This window comes from Nannobrachium achirus, assembly GCF_963921795.1.
Source record: "Nannobrachium achirus genome assembly, chromosome: 6".
NCBI classification, from domain to species: Eukaryota; Metazoa; Chordata; class Actinopteri; order Myctophiformes; family Myctophidae; genus Nannobrachium; species Nannobrachium achirus.
This window is the reverse complement of record NC_137815.1, coordinates 41,164,137-41,176,592: the sequence shown is the minus strand read 5'-3', so window position 1 is coordinate 41,176,592 and position 12,456 is coordinate 41,164,137. Positions and strand designations below refer to the sequence as shown.

Here is a 12,456-nt window from a genome sequence, read left to right as displayed (position 1 = left end):
TCTGAGGAAAAGTTAAGCCAAAAATAGCAGACAAGCTCTCAACGCCTCGCAGTAGCTGGTAGATTGGCTATTTTTTGGCAAATAGGTTTGCTGTAGATGTAAAAAAAAAAGAGCAGACCAAGTACAGAGTGAAAGGCCATGTTAACTAAAAACACAAATCCAACATAGACTGGTGACAGTGCAGTCAAACAAGTCTATGAATCTATCTGTAAAATCGATGAAAATCTGCATCACACATTTATAGGCTACAATATGTAGAGGGAGGTCCCTGCTTCATCTCTCTCTCTCAGCTAAGGGGTCCTTGGCCTGAAAACGTTGAAGACCCCTGCCTTAGACTATGCTCTACTAAACGATTGTCTTTGGATCGTCCGCAGGCAAAACATCTATGAGGCAAGCAGATGGAGAGCCCCTCTTCCACAGTGAGGCGTAGAGCCTGGATACAGAGCAGCAGACAGTGGCTTACCCTGGAGGACCCGTCTGACCTCCCTTCTACCTCCCAGGCCTCCGTTGCTGACGATGATGTTTTCGCAGATGGTAAGTTCAAACAAAGGAGTTTATAGATTCATAACTGTCTAAATACGGTACCTGGTACTGGTGTGTCCTTCATTAGTTGTGAATTTGCAAAGGAATAGGGAAGGGAAGCAATGTGTTGTCTTCCCATCCTTATTTCCTATAAGCTTAAACCCTATACTACTTTGTCATATGATAGCGAAGGTAGCTAATGCATATAGCTCACTGAGCTTGTAGATTGTATATTTTCGCTGAAATTTTACAGAACTGCCATGGGTTCATGGTTAAATTGGAAGAATTTGTTCTCTTTTTGGTGTAGAAATAATATTATCCTCAGTATCACCCTTCCTGACATACACTGTACATTAGGCTTTGGCAGTATCATTTCTTTCATATCTTCCAGACATTTCACCGGGGTATACAGTATAAATTAATACATGATAATATTTGTGTTAAAAAAAAAATATATATATATCATAAAACCTTGGGTACTGGTGATTGAAGTCATTATAGCATGTCTACTACTACATTTCTGATATTGTCCAGATTACAATGCTGTGTGTCGAATATGATATAGAATAATGAATAGATAGGAAATAAGTGCCCTTCTTCCATAGCAGAGCATATGTTGCTGGTGGACCCGATCACACTTGTTGCCATGTCTCATACAGACATATCAGTGGAAAATTCGTACATTTAATTTAACACTAAAAGAGTGTTAAACTATGGATCAGTAAAGATCAATTTTGATACTCTATACTACAGTAGGCTATATATAATTTATATTATATATACTTTATATTCTATAAAGGGTGTGCCTATTTTCGGCATGTTTCTCACTGTCGGTTTCACACGGTTTCCACAGGATGCTGCACAGGAAAGATTGAGAACTGGCTGTTGCACTGTGGGTGAGTATATCTGTACAGTTTGGGTTTTTCGAGATGATGACTGTCGAGAAATGACTCTTTGACATTCTACTCTACAGGGGTAAGGTCAGTGTCAGACAGTGGGTGAAATGTGGCCTGACAAACAACCACTTCTACATAGCGGAAACTCTCTGAGGTCAGGTGTACTCCAGGAAGAAAAAAACAAACAAGTTTAGGCATTTTACAGGCAACAAATTTGGGTTTCAGGCCTTTAAATTTAGACAGCTTAACCACTTAAACCCTATTTACTTAGTTATGCAATGTTAAATTACTATCTATGCATATTATTATATGCATAGACCAATGTTAATTGCTGCTCTGGGGCATTTTGTCAATGCTGCTCTCAGAGCAGCATGAATGATATGCATAGACCAATGTTACATTTTGTCAATGGTCCCGCACAGAGCTCTATATTTTATCCCTCTGAGTTTACTCCAAACTCTTCGCCTCAGAATAGGGAAGCTATAGGGTTCAACTGGTTAAAGGATGCCACAGATGTGTTTTCCCCCCTTCACATTTGGTTCCATAGACGTCGTAATGTATCAATGTCAAAACGTGAAGAAAAACAATTATGAAACAACACTTTTCCATGTATTTGGTAGTGTGAACTTGCTATAGCATGAAGTTACAAAAGTGAACACTCTATATGCAGTAAAATATCTGTCTCTAAGTTTTACTTAGTTTACTGCTGATGGAGCCAAATATGAAGACAATAACTATAGAACTCTGCCAAGGTCATGTTGGCTGCCTAGATTGTACAGTGGAAGAAAAAAGAACATTGATGTTGCTTAAGAAAATGGCCTGAGAGGGGCCTACCGACAAACAATTTAACAAGAGATAAAAATAGAGAAGCACATTTATGAGGGTTAGGGTTAACTATTCATAAATAAGTTCTGCTTTTTTCAACCTTCTCTCTGTTTTGTAATACAGGCATTGTAATAGATATATCATAATATAATCTTTATGGTTGTTTTTAAAACATTTGTGTCAATTCTGACATGTTGCTCTCACTACATGCCCATGACCATTTCCACAAGAGGAAGTTTACAGGCTTCAAAATGCTGTTTAGTGCTGATTAGGAAATAGATTTAGGTACTGTTTAATTGCACTGTTTTGTTGTTTGTTGTTTTGAATAACTGTGCTGTACTATAGTACATAGCTTATATTTGGACATATTTCTCATAGGTTGGAGGCATGCTCAGAGAACTATAGCCACCCCACTGCTGGTAAGCCTGAACTAAATCATTTCAGCAACTTATTTAACATACCATCCCAGGATCATTATACATTTCTACAAGTCAGACATTATCTTCAGAATAATTAAGAATGGGAAAGTGAAAGTGAAGCTTCTAATGTCTAACAACTTTTCATTTGGAAGTGAAAAAAAAGGTTCTAGTGAGCATTGCAACAAGGCAAGCAATTTGAAAATGAATGAAATGTGCTTGCCTGCTCATAAATGAACAAATAGCCTAAATTGGATGGAGTTTGACTGGAAGGTCAAAACAGGTATTTCAGCAGTAAATACTCCAGGATTATATTATGGGCCTGTCCAAATCTGCTGGGTACTGTGAGGATTTCAAAAAGGAAACAAATAAAGGAATAAAATACAGTGGTGCCATATCCAGAGTATTTTGAGTTTGAATATGAGTATTGAGTTTCTTCTATGCTGACAGCCAACAACAGCTTTGAAGATGACCTGAGTCTTGGTGCTGATGGTGAGTAGGACACCTTGCAACATACATGTTTTATAAGTGGGTGCCACCAGGGGGCGCCATGGGGGTCAACTGGAAAGCACATGAAGATGAAAAAAGGAAATAAATAAACAAATATTTGTGAAAATAGCAGATCTACAATTTCACAAGTCAGATCGTGACACATTGTGAGCTTGTAGATCTGCTATTTTAGGTTACAAAAAAAAACATTTTGCATCAGGTAGTGCTATGGGTCAGAGGCTATGGGTAGTTGGGTCCTTGGCATGGACAAGTTTGGGTATCCCTGCTCTACGTACGAATGGTGTGCGTGTGCGCGCGCGCACACACACACACACACACACACACACACACACACACACACACACACACACACACACAGAGAGAGGGGGAGGAAATGATCAAAGCAGGAAACTATCTTGTAGGAAAATGAGGTCTGCATCATAGATGTTTTGGGTATGTCTCTCTCTCTCTCTCTCTCTCTCTCTCTCTCTCTCTCTCTCTCTCTCTCTCCTAGATTAATGTTTTTATTTTAACTTATACTTTGATCTTGCTTTGTGTGTGTGTACAATATGTGAGTGACGTAGACACCATGGACAAGACCATTGCAACTTTTTGGCTGCATGCATGTTCAAAGTAGTTTCTCATCACATTTGCCACTTTCTGTGCAAATGTGATGCTGGAGGATACATTTGTTGTTATGCACAGTATGCATTATGCATAAGCAAGCTCCTGACAGGAAGATGCATATGCATATAGAAACTTTGATGTGCATACTGTATGTAATTATACCTATACACCCTTATACCATTCACATTTATGGAGAACAATACACCCACTGTACTTTCAGTGGACCAATGGTAGACTTCCTGATCCAATCACTCATTCTCTCCATCATCAATCATACAGTTACTCTCTCTCAGATTAGACAGGCGATACCTCAGACCTGAGTGTATGTCTGACAAGCAACCATCATGAATGTTCAGATTCTATGCTCTAATTTCTTTAAATCATATATGTTTTTAAATCCTTGTCCATCCCCTTTGTGAGCTTGTAGATCGACTGTTATCAATTAATTAATGAAACACTGTCAAAAATCAATACCTACAATACCAAAATAGGGACGTCAAGGTTAAAGTGATTAATAGGGCAATTCCAACCCAAAATAGATGATCGGCTCTTCTCAGTACGCAATCTGCTATTTTTGGCTGTGCACACAGCCTTGCAAAACACCCACGAACTTGCAGCTTAAGGACTCAAGAACTGCACACACACACATATGAAAGGGGGAAAAAATCATAAACTAACTAGAAAAATATTGTTCCTTCGAAACAATTGTGGGCTCGCTTCAAGCCAGAAAACAATGGCTATTAAAGTACAAAATGTCAAGATCGCAGGCAGTGCTCTCTTTGACGTTACTGACGTCAAAGATTGGTCCATTTTGTTCCAAAAATGTGTTGTGCAAAAGTTGACCCGCTGGTGGCGCTATAACAGGCCAATGTAAGAAGGGTGGTATCTGTTCCTTGACCTATTGGGAATGTGCTTGCAAGATTTCACGCACATTGCAGGCTGTGTTCATGATTTGAGGTGTTTTTGGCTTTGGCCACTTTATCGCTGCTTGCAGCTATATTCATTATTATTATTTTTTTTGTGTGTGTGCACTTCATAGGCATATTAGATAAAGGTCCTTAGATTGTGTGTAGAATGTTTCATGCAAATTGCAAAAAAAAAAAATCCAAACGGGTTTAAGCGTTTCACAAACTGCTCAAAATGATATAGCGCCCCCCTTTGGCCAATTGGGGTAAGATTGGTTTTAGTGATATTTGGACTAACACTCTACATCTTTGCCAAATGCCATGAACATGTTACTTTGCATGTATGATTTAGAGGCAGAAGAATAATTTGCATAAAACTGCAATATTCATGGAATTTATTTAAAAAAGCATGTTTCAATTTTAAAGAAATCCGATCTGACAGATCTTTAGATATCGGTCCAAAGTTCACGTAAAAAAAGTTTTGTGCACGTGGAGCGAAAATTCCAGAATAAAAGCGGTTTTACGCGTTTTACAAAGTGCTCAAAATGGCGGAAAATCGAAGGGCGGAGCTTACTTAACAACGACACAGATGTCTTCTGCTCGAGTCAAAGCACGCGTGTAACAAGTTGCATGTCTTCAAACGAAACGAGTCATGACTTATGCCCGTTTGAAGTTTGAATTTTCAAACGCTTCGTATAGCGCCACCCTTTGGCCAATTGGAATAAGATTGGTTTCAGTGATATTTTGACTAACCCTCTACATCTTTGCCAAATGCCATGAACGCGTAACTTTGCATGTATGATTTAGAGGCAAAAGAATAATTTGCATAAAACCGCAATATTGATTGAATTATTAAAAAATTATATTTCACTTTAAAAGAAATCCGACCAGACAGTTTGACCGTATTGGTCCAAAGTTCATGTGAAAAAAGTTTTGTGCACTTGACGCGAAAATCCCAGGAGGAGATAGATTTTTACTGTTTTTCATATAATTCCGAATTGTGGGAGACCTAAAGGTCAGAGGTCAAAAGTTAGAGGGTAAAAGTTGTTCGGCATGAGGAGACGCATAAGTGTATACAGGTTTCATGGCTGTATTTATAACACAGCATGAGCTATACCTGTTCAAAGATCGCACTTTCGAAGGCTTCCTACAGCGCCACCATTTGGCCGATTGCTGTAAAAAGTAATAGCATACTTCGCCACAGTAAGCTGAACACATTGATGTTTTTATTTTCATTTTCTCACTAAGTATGTAGGAGTAGAAAGGAACCGAAGTTTTTTGATACTTGATATGCCTGCCTAGTATAGAAATAATGACAATATCTAAAGTGTGCTCGCCTTATAGGCGAGCCCACAATAACACTCTGTATGTTGTTTGTTTTTTCAGCTTCTATACTCAATGTGGGAGAGTTTATGCCAGAAGAGAGGTGAGTTGTGATCATTATGCTATGTGTCATCAATAATAATAATTCAATACAATATTTATTAGATTATTATAGGTGTTAAATAGATCAAAATTGTAATAGTATGATAACAGGGGTCTCCAATCATCAGTGAGAACTCATACAGGATACAGAATTTAAAAAAATGGGACACTATTATTTGAAGTTGATAAGTGGCTGTAATATCGTTCACTGTGTTAATTGGATAACATTAGTGTCCTGACCTGAAAATATATTTTCAGTTTACTTTCTGTAAACATCTGGAGTCGGGGAGACCCCTGTTACCAAACAAACACTTTGTAACCATGATTACCATCACCCGAAAAATAACCTCATCCCACATTCAGTGATGTTAAAGGGATATTTCACTTTCTATCTATCATGGTTAAAATTGAGTTTGAATTTACAATGGGTTTGTAGGAACAGGGCTTGTCTGATGAAATGAATATCATTTTATCTAAATCCTGAATCAAGAAACATTTCTTTACAAAAACAAAGGAATCAGGGAAAAAAGGATATTTACTCTTGACCCATAAAAATGTTTTGGGAACCACAACATCATTGTGTTTTTGTTTCATCCCTCTTCTTACTGTGTTTCGCCCATGAAGCCTCCCACTGCTGCTGCCTCCTCCGGCCAAGTCACGAAACAGCAGCGTGCCCCGGAGCAGGTCAGTGAAGTCTGATTCATACTTCATCACAAGGTTATCATATGGTTGCAGATACATAGAATAGATAGAATAAATGTACCACCATGTGATATGTCTCAGCCAAACCGAATGGAGTTATTTGCCCTATTTATCTGTACCATGGTATAAGAACTTTTAAGTGTGTCTCTTGCAGTACCCCTCACCAGAAACTCGGCCTGCCATCATTGAACCTGGGTCAGAGCATGGCATCCAGTTACCTCTCCTCATCCACCAGTAAAACTACCTCAAGGTAAAGTCTCAACATAAAAGAGTGTAGCATAATGTTTCTGTTGTTGCTATTATGTTATTATTACATAAATATATTCATATAAATATTGTGAATGATACCAGATATAATCTGGGATTTTGGATATCGTAATATTGTGATAGGTGTTGTCTTTTTAATCACTTAAATGACCACATTGATTTTCAACCTATCTTCATATAATTGGTCCTCACTAATGCTCATTAATAGATGGCACTTTCTGTGTACTCACTATTTGTCTCAGAGGACAGGGGGGCCTGCCTACCAGTGACTTAAAAATAAAATGCCAGAACAATGGCTTCTATTTCAACACGCTAACTTTCCAGGAAGATTCAGGCTGTAGTAGCATGCTAACTTTCCAGGAAGAGAAAGGCTCTAGTTTATATAAGCTTGGAATCTCCATTGATGATGTGTGTTGAGGGGGATTCTTTGGCAGGCACAGGCACACCGGAGGATTCTCTAGGTGTGACGAGCTCCTAATAAAAGACGCAGATTGATCGATGTATTGATCCATGTTTGTTCATAGACAGGGGTGGTTCTTCCTCGCACCTCTCGGGTACAGCAATACATTCCCATCATACTCCTCTCGAATGCTTTCTGAACAGTCTCCCTTTGTCCCACATCAGTGTGTCAGAGGTCCTGCAGTTGTGTGCAGAGGACCCTGAGGAGACACTGTACCAGCTGGGTTTCGGCTGCGATGAGCCACGGGTCACCGCTCGCATCCCCACCCGCTTCTTTACCTTCAACTCCCAGCTGCGAGGCATCAACTTCCGCCTCTTCCTGGAGTCCCAGCTACAGCGCATACGGGACGAGGACCCCAGCCTCTCTCTTGCCAGTAAGAAAGTGGTTCTCAAACATTTGAATGGCCAGAACCCCCACATTTATACATATACTGTATTAGACCAGACCCCCATTTGAAAAGATATTGTGCCAGGAACCCCCATAGGAGAATATGTTTCAAAATCTTTCAAAAATAGCAGAATTACAAGCTCACACCATATAACAACGTCTTTTGAGATTGTAGACCGGTTGGAAATATTGGAAACTGGAAATATAAAGTATAGGGCTTAAAGGACCACCTCACCTCTGGGACAACCAGATCTTATTTTATTGTTGTTTGGGACACGATCAACACAATCCTGAGTTATTGTTTGTGTTCAATCTGTGTTTTTAGATATTTTAGTATTTCAGCATGCTACAAAGCATCATATGATGCATTTTGCATCATATGATGCATTAGATGATGCAATATCATGCAACAACTGGTCATATGACCAGTTGTTGCATGCTGAAATACTAAAATATCTAAAAACACAGATTGAACACAAAAAATAACTCAGGATTGTGTTGATCGTGTCCCAAACAACAATAAAATAAGATCTGGTTGTCCCAGAGGTGAGGTGGTCCTTTAAGGTTTTAAATTCCACGTTTCGCTGGGGACCCCTTGGAACCTGCTCAAGGACCACCCACTTTGAGCAAGATTTCCAACGTATTCTGCCATGTGTGTCCATGTGTTCTGTTGAGATACATGTGATAATGAGGCACTCGTCAAGTAAATAAATGTTCTTTAAGTACTCACATTATTAGATGTGGATTATGATTAAAAATGATAAATGAATGATTGAGAACCAAATTGTTAACTATTAGTGTAGCTGAGTGGGTTGAGAGGCCGTCTGGGAAGGCAATCGGAAGGTTGCCAGATCAACCCTCAACTCGCCCGAGTCACCCCAATCTAGATGTGTGTCCCCCAGGCCTCAGCTAGGCATGTGTGTCCCAGAGCAAGGCACTTAAATCCTAGTTGTTCCCCTCTGTGAGCTTATCTGAGCCATCTGAGTAGCCTACTGCTGGGCAAATACAGAAAAGTAATTACCCCTCCCCCAGGGACAAGGAAATACCCCCTTTCCCCATTTTCTGTGCCAACTGAACTTTTTCAGCTGTACTACCTTTTGATCTTTTTGGTTCTTCTCAGGTCGTTTCAGACAGGTGGAGGTGCTGACTGCCATGGCCAATGCATTCTACTCCCTCTACTCGCACGTGTCCAGGACCCCTCTTCAGAAACTGGCCCCGCCAGAGTTCACCTTCTCTCCCACTGAGAAGATTGGACGCTTCAGGAGCAGCGTTCGCAGTGAGCCGCGTTCTCCCGTGGAGAGGCTGAAGGACACAGTCTCCAAGATGTGCCTTTACACAGGCTCTCCTCGTGGATCAGATTCGACCTCTCCACAACCCTCACCCAGCAAGAGTTCAAGCCTCCCAGATGTTGTGGGTGTAGTGCTGGAAACTGCCAAGACAACAGGCCAAGGGGCCGCCAAGAAACTGGATTTGGGAGAAAGTAATGGGATTAACGCAACTGTTGGTCAAGTGGTGGACAGTGACAAAACCTGCAGCAGAGCACAGGAGATGCAAAAGCAGCCGACTGAAGCGAACGTAAACACATTCCAGCATAGTGATGCAGCGTTTCACAAGGAGACAGTGTTTCGAAAACAACCAGATATCAGCGAGGCTGATGAGAACGGAGGCGAACCAACAGGCCTTGAAAGTGGCAGCAGTGCCAGCCTAAAGACATCTCAATCATCATCTTTATCAGGGCAAACTGTGACAGATCAGTTGTATGTTTTGAGTCAGACAGAGCTAGATCTCGGCCTGATGGGGACATTGGTTTGTGATGAAAGCACAAGGCCAGCTGACTCTGTCCCTGCCACCAAGGTTGCCTATGATGTAATAAGCCCACAGATTGTCGAGAGTATACAGCAGACAGCCTACTCCTGTCAAGAGAAGATGGACAGCGCTGGGCCTCACATCTCCTCCCAAATAGACATTAGCGTTGATGGAACATGTTCTGGGGGTCAGTTAGGGAGCCAGACTCCTGAAGTCTTAACTAGCACATTTAAAGCTGAAGAGGACTGCTGCTCAGGTTTAGCAAGGGAAGCAGGACAGTTGGAGTCCGCCACATCACTTCCTCATCTGCACCCTAAAAGCAGACAGTGCCTGTATCACATCACAGTGACTGGCTGGGAGAGTGATAATGCCACTTCCTGTTCCTCAAACACACTCGAATCCATTCACAGTTGCTCCACCCCTGGTGCTAATCTACCTTTGCAAACCAGTGAGCAGTCGCCTGCCCAGGGGAAAGGACAGTACCTCAGTCCACTCAAACATCAAACCCTGGAACATATTTCCAGCAGCCTCAGACAAGCAAATTCCTTTGAGCTAGAAGAGGTAAGGAAGAACCATATCGTCACTGTCGGGCAGAAACCACGTATCTCCAAGTTTCAAATTTGTACATTTTTTCACAAAGTAAAACCCTGCTTCCTCATACAAGTCTGTCGCACAAAAGTAGAGAAAACAGCTGACCTACAAGCACACAACGCCTCGCGCTGCGAGGCGTTGTGTGCTTGTAGATCGGCTGTTTTCACTAGTTTAAATCATTTTAAAAATGATAAATATAAAACAAACGGTTTTGGACATACAAGGTTTCTACCGGACAATGTCGATATGAATCCTAGTGTCCCTATTCTGCGCATGTCATAACAATAGACCATTCTGCAAAGAAATTGGCAAATATTCTGCAAAAATAGGCGAATGAACAGTATGGCAGACATAGCAGATCTACAAGCTCACAACCTCTCATTGTGAGCTTGTAGAAAGGCTATTTTTATTATTTGACATACAAGGAGGTAGGGTTTCAGTGTGTGCTTAACAAGAGTATTTTACCTGCATATATGGAATGTATTCCGCTATAATATACCCAATGCTTAACACAATTTGTAATTAAACCCACCCATGTTCGCCTAATTTACTGCATGGAATGAGTGCTCTAATATTCTAAATCCATGTTTCTCAATAGGTCTACAGTGCAGGAGAAGATGACTCAGGACAATCAGAGATTACAAGTGCAACAACCTCACTGTTGGCCACGAGACGAGAATGCAGAGGTGAAGAGAGTGTTGTTTGTGAGAATGTGTTCCCATTGCGTTCTATAGTATGTGTACAAGAACTGTGAATTGTGCTTTCAGGTTAGCCTGTAGGTGCATTAATAGCTTTTTATTGCGACCGTCAGGTCGCATTTACTACCAAAACCTCCACCAGGTGTCCGTGCGTCAGTCCGTCACACCTCACACGTCACACTTTTGCCCTGCTCATATCTCCACAACCCTGGCCCCGACCCATGCCACATTTTGCACACACACTCCTTCCCTGCCAAACTACAACCTCCAAGGACCCCCGGAGCTTCAGGGACCCCCAGGTCCCTGGGGGACCCCCACTCCTCCACCAGGTGTCCGTGCGTCAGTCCGTCACACCTCACACGTCACACTTTTGCCCTGCTCATATCTCCACAACCCTGGCCCCAATCCATGCCACATTTTGCACACACACTCCTTCCCTGCCAAACTACAACCTCCAAGGACCCCCGGAGCTTCAGGGACCCCCAGGTCCCTGGGGGACCCCCAGATGTAAAAAATGACCAAATGTGCAAAAATGACCAAATGACCACCCCAACGGGGCTGCTCACGGGGAATTCCCGGGGACCACCGACTCCTGGTGCTCCAGAACGGATGCAAAAGTGGTGGCGCCCCCAGTGGAGGACCCCCTGCCACTGCAGCGCACATAAAATGCCGTAACTCGGGCTAGGAGCGTCCGGGAGAGCCGGGGCCGGTACCTATTCGTCCGCCAAGGCAACGCGGAGACCCCACCCCTCATTTCTCACATGGCCCTATTGTAGCGCCACCTTCAGGCCGATTTTTAAAACACATTTTTGGACACTGCTCCTACAGTTTTTGCCCTAAAATCACGAATATCACTACACAGCATGTCTACACTCATGTCATCAACATGGATCAGGAAGATTTTGGAAAAACACATTTTTGCCCTATTTGTGGAGATAAGCCACCTACGGTCGCTTATCTCCCGATTAGGGAGTCTTACTGGTACTTTGTTGCCATGTAAGTGTCTACAAGGTCACAGAGCCAATTTATTTTACGTACAATGGCATGCAACTACTTTACACTCAGGTATAATTTTAGGCTGGTGCTGACTTGTCTCCATGTGTAGGTTTGGTGATACGGGGCAACAGCGTGCAGTCAGACAGCAGTGGCTATGCAGACGAAGAAGTCAGCCCTCCCTCAGACAGTCTTGGGAGTTGACAGAAAACAGCTCAACTGAACGGATAAGTTGTGGCTAAGGATCCAAGAAAATAGTCAATCTTCACCCTTTGAATTGTGCAAATAAATACTTGATGCTTTGATATTGTAAATTAATGGACATATTGTTAAGCTGTTCAAAGGCTGTGCCTTGATGACAATAGTTGTGGTTCAAAACCCTATTTATTTAAATAAAGTTGATAATCAAAAGGGTAGGAATTGTCGCAATTGTGTCAGTTCAATCAC

At 41.7% G+C, this 12,456-nt stretch overlaps 1 protein-coding gene across 1 annotated transcript; it reads left to right on the top strand.

Moving 5' to 3' along the window:
• Positions 1 to 398: 398 nt before the first annotated feature.
• On the top strand, positions 399 to 12,213 carry tespa1 (thymocyte expressed, positive selection associated 1; the record flags this gene model as incomplete). The annotated part of the gene is made up of 8 exons (XM_080728228.1): positions 399 to 534; positions 6,067 to 6,106; positions 6,730 to 6,789; positions 6,962 to 7,057; positions 7,699 to 7,907; positions 9,042 to 10,288; positions 10,917 to 11,004; positions 12,122 to 12,213. The coding sequence occupies 8 exons, from the start codon at positions 399 to 401 to the stop codon at positions 12,211 to 12,213; spliced, it is 1,968 nt and encodes a 655-aa protein (XP_080584354.1).
• Positions 12,214 to 12,456: the final 243 nt, after the last annotated feature.